A 23,347-nucleotide genomic window follows, 5' to 3' on the forward strand; every position below is an offset into this window, starting at 1 on the left:
TAAAGTATATTAGAAATAGGTTTTTTTTTTCATTAAAGAAAGTAAAAATGGGATTTAATTTTTTTGCCTTTACATGCCCTTTAAGGAGAATCCTGACTTTTATAGATTAAAAATCCACACCAGTACAATACCAAAATTTCAAAGCACCGCACCACATAATATTTTAGATTGCAAGGCCAAAAAAGGCGCCAAAAGTTGACACCAAACTGTCATATTTTTTAGTGGCATTTCTGAAAATTGTCATATTGCACTTTGGAAATGAGAGTTTTGAGTCCAACTGCAATTATTTTTTCATTTGTGTCCTGGCCCCTTCTGCATTCGGCAACAATGACTTTATGTAGGTGTTCCCAACCCCCAACTGTTCCCTGCTGGATTTCTCCTCCCTGGCTTCCTTATAGGAGATAGCCAGGGAAGAGAAATCAAGCGCCGCACAATGGTTTGTCGACGTGTCGCCTTTTCTGAAGAGGAGCCGAAGCAGTTACTTCTTAATAAGGGCTTTGCGATTTTTATGTTTTAGGGGCAGATTTATCAACGGTCGAATTTCAAAGTAAAAAATACTTCAAAATTCGACCATCGAATTAAAATACCTCGAATTCGAATATCGAATTCAAACTTTTTTCATCTAATTTGTGTATTCTGCAGTCGAAGTAAAATCGTTTGATCGAACGATTAAATACTTTGAATCGAACGATTTTAGCGTACGATCGAATGATTTTACTTTGATGTGTAAAGACTTAGAAAAATGCTCTAGAAGGTCTCCATAGGCTAACATAGCACTTCGGCAGGTTTAATTGAAGTCAAAGTTTTTTAAAGAGACAGTACTTCGATTAACTAATGGTCGAATATTCAAAGTATTTTACTTCGAATCGAATTCGAAGTCATAGTATCCTATTCGATGGTCATGGTATCAAAAAAATTACTTTGAATTTTTTTACTTTCAAAATTCCCTCTAATTCACTTCGACCCTTGATAAATCTGCCCCTTAAAGTCTTGGTGTGTTTTTTTTCTATGTATACTAATGAATTTTATTTTAAATTTTTTTTATGGTCCTTTAAACTTACCAATAGCAGCTACAGCCCACCCTTAGAGAGTGATATTTCCGTTCTTGGGGCATTTTTCCTCCATTAATAGATATGCGGCCAGAAATCCCATAGAAAACAATAGAGTGCGGCAGAATTTCACTCTGATAAATAAGCCCCTATGTCTCATGGCAGAAGCAAAGGTTTCTCATTTAATTTACTGCCGAAGAAAAAAAAAAATTCACCAAGATTCCCAAAACAAGTTGAATAAAAAGTAATTTATTAGTGTGACAAAAATCAATTAAAAATAGATTTTAGCTGACTGTATATATCATCAGAATCGACACCTTTAAATATAAATAAAAAATGAAAAGCATAACCACAATTTTGTTTTCTGGAGACACAATAGAGGAACATGACAAATATCCTGGTCTTTTGCAGTTTTGTAAGAGATTTTCATTGAACAGGTTCAAACAGACAAATACTTCATTTGGAACAATATATTACAGAATTGACAGCATCTTGCACTTAATAAACAGCCCTGGTCATATAAGTTTTGCTCTGTCGATCTTTAATTAAAGGCACAGGATGGTTAGGCGGCAAATTATCCTTTTTTATTTCTTTACATATTTTTGTGATTTTATCCCAGTCTGTCTACTGTAAAGCAACAATTCCTATGGGAGTATCATTAGAAATAAGATTCGTCTGTGTTGTAAAGCCGCCGCATATCCACTAGGTGTCACTGTTGAAACACCTTTTATCTGAACTTTACCAGATTTTGTCCTGTTTTATTCCACTTATTGATTTGAACGGGTGCAGAGCATTTATGTAGTTTGATAGAGAAAAGAAGGAATATTACGGAATCATAAGTAACAGTATCTAGGGTTTTTAACGACACCGTGACTGTTAATGGAAATTGCTCGTTTATGAATCGATTCAGGAATCAACTAAATACGTAAGTCATGCGGCTGATAGGTTGTTAAAGTACACTGACACTTGGGTGTTATTTATCAAAGTCCAGTCCGACTTTATCTCAATATTTTCTGAAAAAAACTCCCACCAAATCCGCACTTTTTCCGGGGGGCTTATTTATTAATACACTTTCCCAAAAATTTTGTTTGCGGAAAAAAATCTTGAAAAATACGATTTTTTCACCTGAAAACTCAGAATTTTGCCCGAAAATTTTGAAAACTTCGGGGTATTGCCCAAAACCCAGCGCACATCAAAAAATCATTGAGATTTCTCCCACTGACTTATATTCAAGCTCAACAGGTCTGAGATGCCTGATTTTTTTTAAAAGCCCAATTTTATAAAAAAAATCACACATTTTTTTGGAGATTTTTACATTCGGAGTTTAGTAAATGACCCCCTTACCATACCTGCTCTTGTTTTTCAGCTATTTTAATGACATTTTTTTACATTTTTAACTAATGTGTTTAATATCTTATTCCAGGATTATTTAAAAATATAGAAAAAAATGTATATCTCAGTGTGGGACATATGTGTGTGTATATATATATATACACACACAGACACCGAGGTATAGCATCCGTTATCCAGAAACCCATTATCCAGAAAGCTCAGAATTACAGAAAGGCCAGCTCCCATAGACTCCATTATATAGTGAATAAAGTACCACCTATTATAAAATAAAAGGATATTATATATATATATATATATAAATATAAGGATATTATAAGTTACCGAGGAGTTTCATGACCATATAAAAGCACAAGGATAGAACTCAGAGGTAACTTCTAATATCCTCATATTTTCCAACAAGGGGAACTTTATTTATTATAATACAGAAGTTTTAGTGAGTCATGTGACAGAAATGACATCACTACTCACTTTTATAACTGATGACATCACTACTCACCGTTTCTGTTTATAAGGATATAATTTACAAGATAGTGGCTTTTGTGTATCATAACGAAATAACTCAGATTTTAAAAAATGATTTCCTTTTTGCTTGTAGTAATAAAACAGTACCTTGTACTTCTTCCCAACTAACATGTAATTAATCCTATTAATTGATGTTTTAGTAGACTGAAGGTATGGAGATCCAAATTACAGAAAGATCCATTATCCAGAAAAATCCAGGTCCCGTGCATTCTGGATAACAGGTTCCATACCTAATATATATATATATGTATCCCTGCTTTCGTAGAGGTAAGGAAATCTGAGTTTTTGCCCTTTGGATTGACAAAATCTATATTTTATATATTATTTTTTATATTATTTTATATATTTTTATATGGATAAACGTTCAAGATTTCCTCTTCTCTAACTGGCTGAGCTCTAACATCCAAATGAAAACAACTTAAAGTCAAACAGCTGAAACAGGAAGAATTCGGTACCTGATCCAATTCAAAGTGCTCGGAATGATTTGGGAGTCCCCAGGACAAACTGTAACAAAACTAAGAAAAAGATTGATACATTTGTAATTTATAGAGAACGTTTCGGCACTTTTTATTCACAGTTTATGAAAATTGCACGTTGAGTTGTTTTTGGGGAAAGTACAATGGCGTGTAATGAGCCAGTGTCTGGAGTCTATGGGGCAAATTCACTAACAATCGTAGTTTCGCCAGGCGCAACTTCGCCGCGCTTCGCCGCACTTCGCCAGCGCTTCGCAAATTCACTAAAATCCGAAGTTGCGCTCAGGGGTAGCATAAGGTTGCGAAGTTGCGCTAGCGTTGATTCGCTAAGTAAAGCGAAGTTACGCTAGCAAAGGCTAATTTGCATACGGCGCGAAATTCAAATTTCAATGGAGGAATACGTATCAGCACTACAAATGCCTAGAAAACCTTCAAAACATCAAATAAAACATTTATTTTGCCCTACACATGTGCCCACTGTATAGTTAAGTTGCCATGAGTCAGGAAATGTAGGGGGGAAGGAGGGGAGCCCCAAAAAATTTTTCGATCTTTTTCAGCCTATCAGCCATAATGTAGAAAACACGCCAGCGTTTTTTGGGACTTAGAAAAAATTTTGACTTTTTTAGAAACAATCCCTATCTACTCTATTGCGCTTCGCCTGGTCTGAGGTGGTGAAGGAAGTCTAGCGTAAAAGGTAGCGTTCAGTACACTGCGCGCGTTAGTGAATTTGCGTAGTTACGTCGCTAGCGAAACTTCGCCAGGCGTAAGGGTGCGAAGTAACACTAGCGAAACTACGCCAGCGTTCGTTAGTGAATTTGCGCAGTAACAAAAATGACAAACGCTAGCGTTCGGCGCTTAGTGAATTTGCCCCTATAAGTCATACAGATTCAAATAAAATATACAGTTGCCGCTGACACTTTATTCCAAAAGAAATCAATACAAAAGTGAAAAATAATGTTAAATGTGAAGATCCAATCTGAAAGTTAAAAAAAAAAAAGACAGAGAAAAGAGCTTAGGTATTTGTTTGCAACATTCTAAAAACTGTGCAGAAATCCATCCAGTTGATTCATTAACTCCACCCCAAAACATCACAGCATCAGCCCTAATTGGTCGGCACCTCTGCCTGCTTTTTACCACCAGCAAAGATGGCAGCCGTACTAACAGTTGATTCCTTAAAGGAGAACTAAAGACTAAAAATCTTTTGCATGTCAGTGGGGGTCATTTATAGACACTGGGCAAATTTGCACCTGGGCAGTAACCCATGGCAACCAATCCGATGATTGCTTTCAGTGCTCAACCTGCAGCTGGCTTAAAAAAAAGCTAAATACTGATTGGTTGCCATGGGTTACTGCTCAGGTGCAAATTTGCCCAGTGTTTATAAATGAGCCCCAGTGACTCTCCAATGGTCAGTGTCCTCTGGGTGGCAGTTTAGTAGCCAGGCCTAGGGGTTGTTGCAAATCACCGAACAGAAAATGAGATTTGTCTATTATAGAATCAGATGCCACAGGGCTGATTATTTAATTTGGATGCAGAATACACCAGTTTCTTAGCTGCCATGTAATGTGAATCTGAATTAATTACTACAGGTATTGGATCTGTTATCCAGAATGCTCAGGACTTGGGGTTTTCCGGATAAAAAATCCGGGTTTATTATTAAATAAACCCAATACGATTGTTTTTAGTCCAATAAGGATTAATTATATCTTAGTTGGGATCAAGTACAAATTATTATTATTATTATTATAAGAACTGTTTGTAAATAGTGATGGGTGAATCTGACCGCTTCGCTTCACTGAAAATTGACGAAAGGGAGAAAATTCACCCAAAATGAATTAAAATCATAGGGAGTTATTTACTAAACTCTGAATGCAAAAATCACAAAAAGAATTGTGATTTTTTTTTTTTAAATCGGACTTTTAAAAAATCATGAATTTTTCTGAATTTTTTAAACCCTGAGGATGGAAAAATCCCAATCAAAAAATCCGGCATCTCAGACCTGTCGAGGTTGCATATAAGTCAATGAGAGCCGTCCCAATGATTTTTTGATGTGCGCTGGGTTTCGTGCAATACCCTGAAGTTTTAAGGCAAAAAATCCAAAAACGTTTTGAAATTCGGATAAAAATATCCGGAAAAATCGTGAAAATCTAATTTTTTCCTGCAAAGCAAATTTTCAGGAAAATGTAATAATAAATAAACGTAAAAAACCCGTGCGGATTTGATCGGAGTTTGTAGCAGAAAATATTGAGATAAATTCAGACTTTGATAAATAACCCCCTTTGGGTGATACTTTTTTTTTTTGACGAGCAGCAATTTTTTTCACCCATTGGTGTCTATGGGCGTCATTTTCGCTACGAAACTTGGCAAAGGAGTTTGCTCATCACTATTTGTGAGTGGTCCAGTTCAAAACACACATATACAGCTGTACCACTATTTATAGAAAGTTACTAAATATTCCATAATCCAGATGTGTCATTTGCATTAGATGCCAACCTGAGTATTTCAATACAGCAGTTACTTTTCATGCCACACATTGGAGGACGTTGTGCCGAGAGGCCACACTGCTGGAATCATAAATTAGGAATTCTAGGACTGAATATACATCATAGTGCCAAATGAATCAATGAGGGAGTTTAGACGACATGAATGAACTCTCCCTGGAAAGTTGTGACTCATGAAATAACGATGATTCTTGTGAATATAGTATCCTGGTTAGGAATATAAATGCCCGTTGTCTTTTTCTTAACACACCGAATACTGCAGCACCAGGGTCGGACTGGGCTGGCGAGACACCGGAATAAAACCCGGTGGGCCCCGCCGGCCCAGATCCGCACTCTGTGCCACCTCCTCTCTTCCTGCCACGACCTGCTCTCTTCCTGGTCGCGGCAAAAGATCAGCTTGCGCGCGCGTCTTTCCAGCAAAGGGATTCTGATTGAACAGATTTAGTCTGGAGGTAGATGCCTTGAAATGACATTAAGGAATAACTGGAGACAATAATAACAGGAATGGCAACAAATATTTAATTCCCAGGCTTTTCGTTTAACATGCTTCAGGAAGACTATCCATGTTCTTTTGGTCTGAAACAGTCTGAGCTAATTATGAAGCTGTAGAACTGGAAGGAGGTGCTCTCATATCATCTGCCTACCTATGTTGAAGACCACTTTTTGAAAAACAGATACTATAAAATAGTAGGGACTGGTGTAGGTGATATGTGTTCTTTCGGGGCATATTTAGCGAAGAATGGCAAAAACACCGACAACATGACTCCAACAATGGCTAGCATGTAGCCCCATCCGATTTGACAGTCTCCTGCATAGTATATGCTTGAATTCTCACAGTATTTTTTCACAGTCGTAGAGTTGAGGCCAAACGGATACACCACGAGTCCTGATGCCATGATGAACACTGAAAGAAATAAAAAGGGGATATTTATCAGTACTGGAGAAGTCTTCATTAAGCAAAATTCATACAAACTGTGTTGTATTGATATAAGTGGAGGATCACTCACATCCATTTATGTGGAAGCTTAAAGGGATACTGTCATGGGGAAAAAAAAAATTCAATATGAATCAGTTAATAGTGCTGCTCCAGCAGAATTCTGCACTGAAATCCATTTCTCAAAAGAGCAAACAGATTTTTTTATATTCAAATTTGAAATCTGACATGGGGCTAGACATTTTGTCAATTTCCCAGCTGCCCCCAGTCATGTGACTTGTGCCTGCACTTTAGGAGAGAAATGCTTTCTGGCAGGCTGCTGTTTTTCCTTCTCAATGTAACTGAATGTGTCTCAGTGAGACATGGGTTTTTACTATTGAGTGTTGTTCTTAGATCTACCAGGCAGCTGTTATCTTGTGTTAGGGAGCTGTTATCTGGTTACCTTCCCATTGTTCTTTTGTTTGGCTGCTGGGGGAAAAGGGAGGGGGGTGATATCACTCCAACTTGCAGTACAGCAGTAAAGAGTGATTGAAGTTCATCAGAGCACAAGTCACATGACTTGGGGCAGCTGGGAAATTGGCAATATGTCTAGCCCCATGTTAGATTTCAAAATTGAATATAAAAAAATCTGTTTGCTCTTATGAGAAATGGATTTCAGTGCAGAATTCTGCTGGAGCAGCACTACTAATTGATTCATTTTGAAAAAAATGTTTTTTTCCCATGACAGTATCCCTTTAATTCCCAAGGAAGCAGTGTTTGAAGGATGAAGATAGAAATCAAAATGAATATTTGGTCATCACTGCCTATAACTAAAGAACATCTTTGCCCTCTACTAAAAAACAAATTTTATTACACAAGTAATTAAACAATTAACATGTTTTTGTGTAGGTAGAAGCAGAGACTTTTTAGGGGTCTATTATATTTGTAAAATTCATGTTTGACAAAACATTTTTTGAGCCCAGTATTACATAGAGTGCACTCAAACTTGAAACGATGTGCCTGTAGGTTACAATCGCTCTGAATCTCAAAAAGAAGATTGATCTAGTCAACACCCAGCCGTGATCAAGCCCAGTTACACCCAGACGACCCTCATTTTATCAAAAACTCCACCAGCGTTTCCATGTCATCTTTAAGAGTGGATAAGGCACATGAAATCTCTTGACATTCAGTATATTTTTTATACTAATCATTGCTTTTAATATGTAACCAATAAATAAATTAATGAATTTATTAGAAGTTTCTTCTCAAGTACATTAACTGGTTTTGGACATCATACTTAGACTTTTAGCAAGTGAGGGAATACAGAGTGATGAATGATAGCTCGTAGCACAAGTTGATCCAGAGACTGGTCCCATTGCATCTTTCTTTCCCCCTCTGAGGCAAATTGGAGAGGCTTCAAATAGTTTTTGTTTGCCTTCCTCTGGATCAACTGGCAGTTAGGCAGGTTATATATAGACTTAAAAGGCTGAACTTGATGGACGTGTGTCTTTTTTTCCAGCCTAATTTACTATATTATTATGTATTGTTGTGAAAACATCTCCTCGTGTGGCCTTACCCTTACAAAACAAAGTCTCAAACCTGTACAGTTTGGTAATTTCGTTTAAGGTTTTAAGGTTTTGCCTCCAATAAGGATTAATTATATCTTAGTTGGGATCAAGTACAAGCTACTGTTTTATTATTACACAGAAAAAGGAAATCATTTTTTAAAATTTGGATAAAATTGAGTCTATGGGAGACGGCCTTTCCATAATTCAGAGCTTTCTAGATAAAGGGTTTCCGGATAATGGATAGTGCGATTTCTTTTATTTTTAAACAGTCATCTGCAACTGGAGAACCATTAACTTTCAGGGAAGGTATTGCACTCGTCTGACTGATGTGAGAGTTCAGTAACCCCGTCCATCACGCAGCTACAGTATAAGAAACGGCTCAGGCTAAATGAACGGATTGTCTGCACTGTGGGTTATCGTTTTTAGTTTTGTTCAACACTTTCCCCGGACTTGCATTTATTGATTTTGGAGTGTGAATTTTCTTTGGACTTTCACTTTAGAGAATATAATTTAGCTGACAGCTGCAATATGTGTATGTAATATGCACTGTATATGATTGATCCTCATTATGGTTCTTTTCTATGTACCCTACTGTAAATGATATATCCATGTAATACACACGGAATATAATAATAAAATATAGTCTTAAAACACTGTTAAGTGATGTCATCATCACGGGCGTTTTGGACGCTGCCAGTGTCGGACTGGCGGGAAACCCGGAAAAAACCCGGTGGGCCCCGACCCTTAATGGGCCCCCGCCGGGCCAGACCCCTCTCCCGACCAGTTTGATTAAACAAAAAAAGATTTCTTTAGGCGACCGCGCAGCGCCATTCATACGAAGTGCCGAGTGGCGCCTTTCAAGCAGGAGCGCCGAGCAACGCCCTCACACAGGCGTGCCGAGTGCATCACAGTAGGGGGGCAGGGGAGTCAGAGAGGGCCCTGGACAGTAGTCCTGGTGGGCCCTAGGCCCCCCAGTCCGACCCTGGGCGATGCAATGCCTCCAGGGTTGAACTGGGAGGCACAGGGCCCACCAGGACTTCTGTCCAGGGCCCACTTCGAACACCCGCCAGCCCAGTCCGACCCTGGATGCCTCACTCCTCACACTTAACTTTACAGCCTCGGAGTGGGGACAAGGGGGGCTGCATGGTTAGTACACAGAGCACAATTAGATTTAAAAATCATAATGTTGACTCTTTCAGATACCAGGAATGGCTATTTGCCTGGTCATCAGTCACTAATGCTCTGCCAGGCCTTTACTGCAGTCGCTTTCACTTGCTGTTTGTTTGTGGCCTTTCTGTCCCAAGTTTAGTCTTCAACAAGTGAAATGCATCTCAATTGGGTTCAGATCAGGTGACTGACTTGGCCATTCAACAATATTCCACTTCTTTGCTTTAATAAACTCCTGGGTTGCTTGGGCTGTATTTTTTGGCTCATTATGAAACGCCTCCCAATCAATGTGAGTGCATTTAGCTGGATTTGAGCAGACAGTGTCTCTGAAGAGCTCACAATTCATTCTTGTGCTTCTGTCCTGTGTCACATGATGGATAAACACTAGTGTCCCAGTGCCACTGGCAGCCATGCACCCCAAGCCATCCCACTGCCTCCCAAATCTTTTATACACAACTGTGCTATGCTTTGGATCATCAGCTCTTCCACTCCTTCTCCAGACTTTTTCCTTGCCATCATTCTGCTAGAGGTTGATCTTGGTTTCATCTGTCCAAAGAATGTTTTTCCAGAACTGTGCTGGCTTTTTTTTAGATGTTTTTTTTTAGCAAAGTCCAATGTAGCCTTTCTATTCTTGATGCTTATGAGTGGCTTGTACCTTGCAGTGCCCCCTCTGTATTTACTTTCATGCAGTCTTCTCTTTATGGTAGACTTGGATATGGAGACTCTACCTCCTGGAGACTGTTGTTCACTTGTTTGGCTAGACCCACATGAGTGTAAGAAGAGTCTCAGGAAGTTGGACAGCAGTAGAGACCTGTTTAAAATCAAATAAATAAAATAAAATAAAAACTACTTGGAAGTGCCAAGAAGTGCAGACCTTCAATTATTACTCCATTGTTGTTCTCCTTGTGTCTCACTTCTGTCTTTAACAGTGGTGGGGTAGAAGAAGGAATAATTCAGCCATTACACTACAGGTTATACAGCCCCTTGAGTACTACCCTCTTTACAAACTCTCTTTGAAGCCATACCATGCATCCAGAGAGTAACAGTAGAACTTTAAATATATTACTAAAGTAATCCTCCAAACTGAACGTTGTATTCAAGATGTCAAGATGGAAGCATTCTCATTTAATCAAACAGAACCTCTATTCCACAAATATATGATAATCCAGCACAGAGTGTGCTCAATCTTTCTCTTTCTGGGAACAGCCTGAAATTTATATTTGCTTTCCCCATGACTTTACCGCATTGCGTCCATACTGTAAAGCAATCAAAATGTGCAACATCCCCTACCCAAAATTCTTCCACAAGCTATACCGCACCCACTATCTGGCTTCCACCACTAGCAAGCATAGGGGCGTTGCTTTATTTATCCATAAAAACTTCCCCTTTATTACTCTTGACTCCACCTTAGATGCTAATGGTCATTTTGTAATACTTCGAGGTACATTATACGATCAACACTATACCATCGTCTCCAGTTATGCCCCGAATGCTGATCCTCTCCAATTTTTTGACTCGCTTTGTAACCTATTGCCGGACTTAGATAACACCAGACTCATTTGGGCGGGAGACTTTAACTTGTCCTTTAACCATGCCCTCGACCGATCCCAATCTAGCTGCCCTATGCGACATAGGACAATCACTAAGCGGGTTGACCAACTACTCCATACCCACAAGCTCCTTGATTCATGGAGGGAGGTTAATGGTTCGACTCGTGACTATACCTTTTACTCCCACGCACATAACTCCTACTCCAGGATCGATTACATACTGGTTAACGCTTCCGATGCCCCTTCACTTATAGACTCTAAACACATACAGTGTGCCTGGTCGGACCATGACTTAGTATTGACTACATTAGACTTACAAGTCCCCTTGTTCAGGCGTCCCACCTGGAGATTGAATGAGAGCCTATTGGCAGACCCTGAATGTGTAGACTTTATCTCGCAGGAGTTAACCCACTTCTTTCAAGACAATTTGCGGCCCGAGGCTTCGATAGATTGGGTCTGGGTATCACATAAAGCCTTTATCAGGGGTTGTTTGATAAAGTATGCGTCCCGTAAAAAGAGAGAGAGGATGCAGGTTCAAAAGAGTCTGGAGGTCGAATTAGCATCTCTAGAACAAACCAATAGACTCCACCCATCGAAGAGACTTAGGCAGCTGATAGATGAGACTAGGCAAAAACTACATGCCTGCCAAATTGCACAAGCCGAGAAGGCTATCCGTAAGACTAAGCACAAATTTTACAGGTACGCGAATAAAGCTGACAAAATGCTAGCTAATTTACTTAAATCTGAATTACGGCAGGGCCAAGTCCAAAAAATCAGATTATCTAATGGTACGATCTCCTCGAATCCTGATAAGATTCATGATACTTTTATTTCCTTTTTCCAAAAACTATACACCTCCAGCTCCCCTGGAAAGCCAGGTGCGGTGGAGGCCTTTCTGGATCAGTATGCCCCTGAGCCCCTTTCCGATGACCTGCAGCAGATCATGACCCAAGATATTACCTATGAGGATATTGAGTATACGATTAAACATTTAAAGTCGGGCAAAGCCCCAGGCCCTGACGGATTCTCTTCATTGTACTACAAGAAATTTGCGACCCAGCTAATCCCACAACTCCAGAAATTATTCCAGCACGTCACCGCTGGTAAACCCCTACCTCCTGAAATGAACGAAGCTAGCATTTCCCTTATTCCGAAACCCAATAAGGATTCCTTGAACCCCAAAAACTATAGGCCAATCTCTTTACTCAATTTGGACATTAAATTACTCGCCACTATCTTAGCGAATAGATTAAACCGGGTCCTACCCTCTACCATTCATAAAGACCAAATTGGATTCATCCCCACCCGCCAAGCCCCAGACAACATTAGAAAGTCCCTGAACCTAATAGCATACGCCAACAAACATAAAATCCCTACGTGCTTCCTGGTGCTGGATATAGAGAAGGCCTTCGATACGCTTAGCTGGCCCTACCTATTCTCCCTTCTTGGCAGGGTGGGTCTAGGGTCTACTTTAATCAATACACTCCAGGCTTATTATCAGGACCCAAAGGCTTCCCTCTCTCTCCCCTCTACTAGCAAGGTGACCCACATCAAGATCCAGAGAGGTACGAGACAGGGGTGCCCTCTTTCCCCAGCCCTTTTTGCCTTAGCGATGGAGCCTCTAGCTAGGGCACTCAGGGATAATATAGATATTAAGGGCCTTCCTGTGAAGGGTAGAGAATACAAACTTTCGCTTTTTGCTGATGATTTACTCATGCATGTAACTAACCCTCTTACTTCTCTGCCCAACCTCCTTCATGTCTTATCACATTTTGCAACAATGTCAGGCCTTAAGATCAACCCGGAGAAATCGGAAATGCTTCCCTGCAATCTTCCACAGCCTATCCTTAAGCTAATCGAACTGAACTTTGGATTCTCCACTAGGATTGATTACCTACAGTATCTGGGGGTGAAGCTGACGTCTTCTCTCTCTACCCTGTACAAGACCAATTACCATTCATTAATTCATCTTTTGATGCAGAAGCTTTCCTCCTGGGATAAATATAGGATTTCCTGGGTCGGCAGAATTCATTGTGTAAAAATGGTGTTACTGCCGAAGATCCTTTACCTATTTAGGACTTTGCCTATTCCGGTGCATGTAGCTGATATCCGAAAGCTGCAGGCGGCCATTTACACCTTCATCTGGCAAAATAAGGTTCCACGGATTTCGAGGCGAGTCATGTACCTACACAAATCGAACGGCGGCCTTTCGGTGCCGAACTTGATTAAATATTATAGAGCTTCCAGACTTGCCCAATGGGCTCCTTCGCATGCTGGTGCAGCTGCCCCTTTGTGGGTCCAGATTGAGGACGACCTGCTTTACCCCCACCTTACCAGCCATGTCCTGTGGCTCGGCAGAATCCCTTTGAAGAGCTTTCCGGAAGCATCCCCCATCACACTTGATATGCTCAGCTTGTGGATTAAACACCGCAGGAGTTCTCAACTATCTTCACTCCCTTCCCTCCTCAGCCCTATAATTAACAACCCGGACTTTGCACCAGGTCAGTCTAAGAAGGCTTATGCGTGGTGGCTCGGGAAGGGTGTGACCACGCTGGAGTCCTTGGTTCACCGAGGCAAACCTCTCACTATGCAGGGACTAACTCAAAAATTTGATCCGCCCCAGCAGGAGTTATTTAGGGCTTCGCAACTTATTCACTTTGCCCATCGGCTAGCTAAGCAATGCCGTGACGGCTCCTTCACGTCCACTTGCTTTGAATCGTTTTGCAGGCAAGCACCATTGGCACCAGGCATTCTCAGTTTAACGTACAAATTACTCAACAGGCTGCCCACTGAATCTTTCAAACATAACTACATGCTACAATGGGAGAAGGATCTCCAAATTACACTCTCGACCCAGCAATGGTCTCAATGCAGCCTTACGGCGAATTTGGGGAGTACTTGTGTTTCCAATAGAGAGACCTCGATCAAACTCCTGCACAGGACCTACCTGGTGCCCTTGCGACTGCATCGGATCTACCCGTCTTGCGACCCGCATTGCTTCAGGGGCTGCCAAGCCACAGGCTCCATGCTTCACATTTGGTGGACGTGCCCAGTTATCTCCATCTTCTGGGATCGCATCACCCAACTATTATCCAAGATCTTCCATATTGACTTTCCCAAGGACCCCGCCACTTTTCTCCTGGGGAAAAAACCGGCCAAACTGTCCAATCCGTCTCATAGGCTGTCACAGCACATTCTCACAGCTGCCAGGTTGATTATTGCTCACAACTGGAAAAAACCCACTATCCCTATTCTCATGCTTAAAGCAAAGATAATTGACATTGCAGCTAACGAAAGATTGTCTTACATGTTGCAAAATGACCTGGAGGCCTACGATAAGATTTGGTTGCCCTGGTTAATGTATGAAAATGACCCCTTGCTTTTCTCAGCATTGCATGTATAACCTGTCTCCTTTCCTTTGGGTCCTCTCACTGCATGTGCCCTTGATTATGCTCATGATTATTGTTCTCGTTTACTTTGACACCTAGCCCAGCCGCCGTTTTTACTTTTACTTTTACTTTTTACTTTATTTTCTTTTTCTGTTTTTTTTTTTATTATTTATGTGTTTAATTTCATACTGTTACTGTACTCATGCGACAATGAGATGTATTCTTTCTTCTTTTATTTTTCATTTACTGATATTTTTGGAAAATCAATAAAACTTTCAGTTTAAAAAAAAAAAAAATGTGCAACATCCAAGATGATTGTCTAGACAAAACAATTATCATCTGATTGTATCCAGAGCTTGGATTTCTCTGTCCTATTTTGCTTTAAAGTTAAACTTCCTGTATAAATTGTGTTCTGTTTTGGATCTATCACTTGCAATATGAGACATCTTCGCTTGGACACCACTTCTCAGCCAGTGCGGTCCTCGTCCCATGGGATTTTCAAAGGTTCCTGATTGATATCTTGCTAAATATCTGTGTGGAGGGCCCAAGTCAGCAGTTTTTCTCGCCCTACCCTTGGCCAGTTTAAGTCTATAGCTGTACTGAGTAGGGTTCCCCTTGACTTATAAAAGGGTAATAGAAAGATGAAAGCCTTCATTTTTATCATCGGCCATATTCCAAAGAAAATCGAGGGCATCAAAGAGCGGTCACTTATTTTGTCAACAGGGGCTTGTTAAATGTTAACAAAAAGCTGGACATTCATTTTAATATATGTGTATTTAGTACTTGTGTGTGGTATAATCCTGATCTGCCTCTCCTACTTTGCACAAACCCATGCAATCGACACAGGGCACAATGGATTACTTTCCCACTGCACAGAAAATTTTGGACAACCCAATTGCAATTGGGCCTAAGTCTTTATTAGTGGCCTAAATCTTCATTGAAAAGTGTAATATATATTGGATTTTGTGCACCGTTTCGTGTTGGTCCTAAAGAGGAATGTGTAAAATTCCTAAAGTAGTGTGTGATTATCAGCGCCATAGACAGCTGTTAGGATTGGAAGGCAAGCTGCTCTGCCGGCTGCGTTGGAAAGAGGAGAAGGAGGTTGGAGTTGAAACAAAGAGCAATGAATCTCAGCGCTTACAAAATGTTCCTTTCTTATGATGAACATCACTGGAATTAATCAGCTTGTGCCCATGGATATCAGGAAACAAAGTTAGAAATATATAAATGGGCAAATGTATTAGTTTTGCTACTAAATATCAGCACAGCATCGGGCACACTGTCAGCTTTATCAGCAGACTATATATATATATATTTGTACATATGTTTCTATGTTAAAAAATGACATTTTGTCTGTAACCGAGCTTGTTTGCTATTGCTTTTATGCAGTAACCAGTTCCCTTGTGCAAGTACACAGCAAGGATCAGGAGTAAATAAACTCTGAGCTTTATGAATGAAAGTGTTTTTAGAGCTACGTGTCTTCAGAGGGCTTATACATCCCTTACTTTCAAAGTCCTTTGTCTTTGAAAGTAAAGGTGCAGGAGTAGTTCAGGAGCAATATGGGTGCAGGAGCAGTTCAGAAGGAAATATTCGTGCAGGAGCAGTTCAGGAGCAATATGGGTGCGGAAGCAGTGCAAAAGCAGTATGGGTGTAGGAACAGTGCAAGAACAATATAGGTGCAGGAGCAGTGCAATAGCAATGCGTGAACAGCATTGGGGGGAAAAACAATGTGGGTAAAGGACCATTGCAGCAGCAATATGGGTGTTTGTGCAGGGGCAGTATGAGTGCAGGAACATGACAGGAGCAATGTGGGTGCAGGAGCACTGCAAGAGCAGTATGGGTGTAGGACCAGTCCAGGAAAGATATAGGTGGAGGAGTAGTGCAGGAGCAATATTGCTGCAGGACCAGTACAAAAGCAGTAAGGGTGTTGGTGCAGTGCAGGAGCAATATGGATGAAGGAACAGTGCAGGAGCAGTATGGGTGTAGAAACTGTGCAGGAGTAAGGGTGCAGGAGCAATATGAGTGTATGACAAGTGCAGGAGAAATATTGGTGGAGTTGTGAGATGCACCTACACACCAATATTACAACTAAATACACTTGCTGGTTCAGGAATTAAATTATTATTATTAATTATTTGCAGTATAAACAGTGTCATTTAGAAATAAAAACTACATCATAAAAATCATTGCAGAATCCCTTTAATACAGAGTGCAAAACATGTCTGGTTGTGCCTTTTTATGCACTTTAAAAAGCGGAGCTGGCCTGATGTTCTTCTGCTTAGGAAAAATTTGAGAAAGGTTCCTATGTTTTTTCCTAAGCAGAACAACAGGGTCGGACTGGTGGGCCCGGGGCCTCCCCGCCCGTCCCCTACCGTGACGCGGCGCTCTGCGTGCACAGTTGTAGGAGTGCTCGGCTTGCTCGGCGCAACGCGAATGCGCAGGCCATGTATCGCTGAAAAATTATTTTTTTTGGTGGAATCCCAATTTGGGGAGAGGGGGCCTGGCCCGGTGGGGGCCCATGAGGGTCAGGGCCCACCGGGTTTTTTCGCGGGCCACTCCGACACTGCAGAAGAACATCAGAGAAGCCTCTTTCTTTCTCCTGACAACTTCCTTGACTACTTGCTGGTCAGACTGGTGGGAAAATGACCAGCAGGTGGCGCTGTTGTAACAAAATTCATTCATATTAACAGTACATGTATCCTTTAATATCTTGGAATTAAAAATAAATAATGAATGTAAATGACAAAAGTGCTTAGAATAGCACCCACAATTTTACATTCACTATTTTTTAAGGTTTACTTATCCTTTCAGCCACTGCTTCTCTAGGCAAACACATTCCCTATTTGCATAATTGTACATTTATAAAGGGTTTATTTCCTATCCTTAGTTTCTTTACCCACTATCGGGTTTTTTTTTCCATTCCAGTCTAACCCATTCCTCCCATTGTGCGATGCCTCGTATAGAAGTGACAGTAGATGAAATGGCCATTGCGCAGGTAATACACAGGAATGATGAGAGATCCCATGATGTTCCTCATGTGCGACCCTTTCATCACCAGCAAGGTTAGCAAAGATGGCTGCAATTTAGAGCAATGAAATAAGATGTAAGCGCACACTATTGCAAATAACTAAATAAATCACTCTGACACTGTTCTTTATGCCCAGGCAAGTGTACTGTATGTGGGCTAACAGAGAGGGGTCTAATTATGTTACAAGTGGGAAAGAGATTGGCACGGAGCTTAAAGGGATCCTGTCATCGGAAAACATGTTTTTTTCAAAATGAATCAGTTAATAGTGCTGCTCCAGCAGAATTCTGCACTGAAATCCATTTCTCAAAAGAGCAAACAGATTTTTTTATATTCAATTTTGAAATCTGACATGGGGCTAAACATTTTCTAAATTTCCCAGCTGCCCCAAGTCATGTGACTTGTGCCTGCACTTTAGGAGTGAAATGCTTTCTGGCAGGCTGCTGTTTTACCTTCTCAATGTAACTGAATGTGTCTCAGTGGGACATGGGTTTTTACTATTGAGTGTTTTTCTTATATCTACCAGGCAGCTGTTATCTTGTGTTAGGGAGCTGCTATCTGGTTACCTTCCCATTGTTCTTTTGTTTGGCTGCTGGGAGGGAAAGGGAGGGGGTGATATCACTCCAACTTGCAGTACAGCAGTAAAGAGTGATTGAAGTTTATGAGAGCACAAGTCACATGACTGGGGGCAGCTGGGAAACTGACAATATGTCTAGCCCCATGTCAGAATTCAAAATTGAATATAAAATAATCTGTTTGCTCTTTTGAGAAATGGATTTCAGTGCAGAATTCTGCTGGAGCAGCACTATTAACTGATTCATTTTGAAAAAATGTTTTTTTCCCATGACAGTATCCCTTTAACACAACATACTGGACCGACAAGCTACAACAACACAACTTGCTGTGTCTGCAAATCACACACACACTCTGAATGAAAGGACACAAAGCCTCTAGAATCAGCTACTGGGAAGAGAAATAGACTTTAATGCTCAGCCAACAGCCCCATAAGCTTCTCTGTATGGAACGCTGGAAAACCACCATATTCCCAGTGCTTCCAATTCCATAATCCTGATTTAGCAGAGAGCACTTGAATATGTGAGGCTGACACATTTACTGCAATTGGGTATTCAGATATCCATGAATCTGTTCATTGGCCCATACCCAAATCTACTCCGCACCAAAGGATGTCAATGCAACGAGGGGAACCTATCCAGCCCCTACAAACAGCCATGAATAATACTATACCTGCCCTTAGAATTAATTATAGGTATAATATCAACCATATGCCAAGGCCACAAATAGCTTTTCCTTTTGATTTGTGTGGGATTCTAATTGCAGCTCTCCATGGAATGGAAGGTGTTGAACAGAGATGTCAGCCGTACAAGGAAAATAGTAACAGCAAATCAAAGTTAGCCAACCCAAGCCAGCCGTACAATAAGGGGGTTATTAAAGGGCATGTAAAGGCAAAAAAAAATAAAATCAGATCTTCACTTTCTTTAATGAAAAAGAAACCTCTCTCAACTCGGATCAATTCTGCTTTTCAAAGTTGCCCGAAGTTTCCTCGTGAGGCAACTTCGGCCGACTTCAGAAACTGAAGCGTTCCGAGTGCCATCCTTCTGCTAGGTGACTAATCTCCCAAAATGGCAGCACGTGTCTTTGCCCTTACTATTGAGTGCTGTTCTAAAGCTGGCCATAGACGCAAAGATCCGATCGTACGAATTGAGGATTCGTACGATTTTCGGACCGTGTATGGAGAGTCCCGACATTTTTTGTCCGGCGGAGATCGGTCGTTTGGTCGATCGGACAGGTTAGAAAATTTCCTGCCGATAATATCTCTGCGTGTATTGCCGATCGTACGATTTTCAGAGGGAGACTGTCACTAGCTTTGTCAGACATAACTATCGTACGATTGCTGTCAGGGGCAGAACATCGGCTGATCTGTTCTTTTCTACTTTATTTGATCTGAATGGTTAGTGGCGGGTCGGGAGATGAGAAAGTCCGATCGTACGTTGATTCGTAAGATTGGATCTTTGCGTCTGTGGCCAGCTTTAGCTCTACCAGGCAGCTGTTATCTTGTGTTAGGGAGCTGCTATTTGGTTACCTTCCCATTGTTCTGTTGTTTGGCTGCTGGGCTGGGGGAGGGGGTGATATCAATCCATCTTGCAGTAAAGAGTGACTGAAGTTTATCAGAGCACAAGTCACGTGACTGGGGGCAGCTGGGAAACTGACAATATATCTAGCTCCATGTCAGATTTCAAAATTTAAATATATAAAAATCAGTTTGCTATTTTGAGAAACTGATTTCAGTGGAGAATTCTGCTGGAGCAGCACTATTAACCGATGCATTCTGAAAAAAACCCAATTTTTTTCCCATGACAGTATCCCTTTAAATATGTCAAAATGGCTTTAAATGAGAGGACAGCTGCATCTGTCATATGAGAGACTACTAGTGTTACCACCCGGCCGGTATTTTACCTGCCTAGCCGGTAAAACACCAGCCAAGGCCGGTATTACAAATTTACCGGCAATGTAGTTTGGCTCCGCCCTCTTTGGCGTTACGACCCGGCCAGCCAATAGCGTGTCACGGCCCCACCCCCTTTAGCATCACGGCCCTGCCCTTTTAACCCCGCCCTTCCACCTGCCGGTGAAGATTATTTTAAAAGGTGGCAACCCTAGAGACTACAAAGCAAACAACACCAACTCTGTATTTATCTCTTCCAGCACAAACACACCCTGAGCCACCAGTCCTCCAGCCGGCCCACCGAGGCTAGCATGGCAAGCTGTTCCATAAAATCAAATTGTACAGGAAAATCATAAAAATAGGCGAGGGGAGGTTGGAAATAGGATGAAAGAGACAGAGGGAGAGAGACGGTCCATATCTGTCATCCGGTGGAGCTGGTGAATCTCTTTATTGGATGTGGTGGTTGAGCTTTGCCAGATGATAAAAAGTGATCAGCAGCCTCCCCCTCATTTCACGCTTCTGGTCCCGACGTGTCATTTATCAGTATCTAGCGGCCGGCGCTAGGAATTTATTCCTATTTCTCACTCCAATTCATTTTCTTCTGCTTTTTACAGTCCAGGTGTTTGTTTTTACGCCAATGTGTTTATCGCTCATTGAAGAAGAGGGAAAAAGCCGTGTAGCTGAGCCGAGTCTGTATATTCCCCAAAAGATCATTTTAAAGAAATGTTTTTCTCACAAACAATATTGGATTTTATCCTGTATTTTAGGCAGTACCCTGTGGGTGCAGGTAGAAGTTTCGGGAGGGGGTATAGATGCAGGTCGACGGTTCCCCGGATTTCAGTTGGGCCTTTTTAATAGCGAGTTTTGGTCCATTTTTTCTGATCACGCCCAGGGCCGGATCTGAGCGGCGGGCGCCCCTAGTGCCCACTGTGAGTGGAGGTACCGGAGCACTGTGGAACTGCGCGTCCCCGTGCTCCCTATAGAGCGACTGGGCGGCAAACGTGTAGAGCACTAACAAAGGCCTATGTTTGGGTGCCTTGAAGCACCCGATTATTTCCGTCCAGCCCGATCGACGAGCCGACCCATATCCAAGTCTATGCCTGGACTGGCAATCTGTGGATTCTGGGAAATGCCAGAGGGGCTGCTGAAAATTGCCATAGAAAGTCAGTACTTAGTGGGCTGGTGGGGGCTGTTTGGGCCTCTGTGTACCTGAAATACCAGGACCTATTTTGATTCTCAGTCCAGACCTGTCCAAGTCTTCTGCCAATATCGGTCGTCTCTTTTCTACCACCATACATGCACCAAATATCGTACGAAAAGTGGTTTAGTACGATATTATTTGTGCATCTATGGCCACCTTTAGAGCATCAACTTCATTCCTGAAAGTTCATGTGTTGCCTCGTACAGTCCACCTGTGCACTAAATACAACTAAATACAACTAAATGCAACTAAATACAGCTAAATGCAACTAAATGCAACTAAATGCAACTAAATACAGCTAAATGCAACTAAATGCAACTAAATACAACTAAATGCAACTAAATACAGCTAAATGCAACTAAATACAACTAAATGCAACTAAATACAGCTAAATGCAACTAAATGCAACTAAATACAACTAAATGCAACTAAATGCAACTAAATACAGCTAAATGCAACTAAATGCAACTAAATACAGCTAAATGCAACTAAATACAACTAAATGCAACTAAATGCAACTAAATACAGCTAAATGCAACTAAATGCAACTAAATGCAACTAAATGCAACTAAATATAGCTAAATGCAACTAAATACAACTAAATGCAACTAAATACAGCTAAATGCAACTAAATACAGCTAAATGCAACTAAATACAACTAAATACAACTAAATGCAACTAAATACAGCTAAATACAACTAAATACAACTAAATACAACTAAATGCAACTAAATAGAAAGGCTGCTCAGAGGAGTCGGCAGTTGCTGAGGTTTCATAGTGGAGATCATGAACACTGAAAGGATCCCTGCTGCTCATTGGTAACACTAAGTATATACTGTATTCCAGGACAATTTGATTAAGTTGCATTTTTTCAAGGAGCTGCACTGGATCAGGACTATGTGACAGATCCCAATGGGATAATTCCAGTGAAAGAAGGCCGCACATTAGTAACGTCTAGACACCTTTCTCTTAATCCATCAATGTCACTGTAATTCTACAACAATTAGATAATCCTGGGGTAGATTATATTCATTATACGCAGGGTGATTCTCTCCCAGGCACTTTAACTACTTAACTGCTGGGAATTATCCAGGGGCAGATTAAAGCACAGGCTATAGCCCAGGGGACTAGTGTGATCAGGGGCCCATCCAATTTTTTTTCAACTATTATTCCTTTTTTATTTTCTTCTTTCTGGATGCTGCCATGGGGCCCCAGTAGGATTGCCACCACACCCCTTTAAAACCCAACATATACGGAATCCACAGCCTGCATGGCTAATTAGCAATTCATTTAGATGCTTGCTGCAGACTGAACTGATTTATGTACAGTCATGCATCTAAGGGCCCTTACACACGGCCGGTTTTACCTGCGCTCCGCTTTCTTCCATTCAGCCGCAGGGAAGCGCAGGAGTAGACACACTTAATTATTGTGAAGGGGGCTGTACTCACACAGACACATTTAAGTGCCAAACGTTCACCTGCATTCGGCGCATACATGCATACAGCTCTTTAAAATGGCCATGTACTGACACAGACGCCTGGATAAATATTGGCCCCTTCAAATGAATTAGATGTGTTCCTTCCTGCACAAACACAATACGGGGGAGCGCAGATTTCATCGCTCGTCAGTACGAGCCCTAATGGAGGCTTCACTAACAGGGAGTTGTCAGAATACAGTGAATGGTAATACTACAAGGAGAACTAACAGTTAAAAAAAAATAGGGTTGCCCATATGCTGGGCATAGGCTTGTCAGCTCACCCCTTTAAAACCAAACACATACGGAATCCACAGCCTGCATGGCTAATTAGCAATAAAGTTAGGGTTTTTACACACGGGCGTTTTTTGCTGGACTATACTTGACATAGTATAGTATAGGGGAGCGCAGGAGTAAATGCACTAAATTATTGTCAAGGGGGCTGTACTCACACAGAAGCATGTAAGCGCCAAACTGAATGATTGAATGCAACATGCGGTGTCCCACCTGCGTTGGGCCCTTACATCTGTGTGAGTACAGCCCCATTGACAAACATTTAGTGCATTTACTCCTGCGCTCCCCTGCGGCTAAACGGAAGAGAGCAGAACGCAGGGGAGCGCAGCAGAAAAAAAAAGCCCATGTGTAAGGGTGCTGCTCGAGTTGACACGTCGCCATGCAACAAAACACATGCAACGTTTCGGATG

General features: G+C 41.3%; 1 protein-coding gene across 1 annotated transcript in view; it reads right to left on the bottom strand.

Annotated features, from left to right (window-relative positions):
* Positions 1–6,391: 6,391 nt before the first annotated feature.
* LOC108709193 (transmembrane protein 211) overlaps positions 6,392–23,347 on the bottom strand; it is a 104,088-nt gene continuing 87,132 nt past the window's right edge. The window contains exon 3 of the mRNA XM_018248821.2: positions 6,392–6,799. Coding sequence (XP_018104310.1) covers positions 6,573–6,799 — 227 coding nt within the window. The 3' untranslated portion in view covers positions 6,392–6,572. The remainder of the gene's footprint in view (positions 6,800–23,347) is intronic.

This window comes from Xenopus laevis, chromosome 2S (genome assembly GCF_017654675.1).
Source record: "Xenopus laevis strain J_2021 chromosome 2S, Xenopus_laevis_v10.1, whole genome shotgun sequence".
NCBI classification, from domain to species: Eukaryota; Metazoa; Chordata; class Amphibia; order Anura; family Pipidae; genus Xenopus; species Xenopus laevis.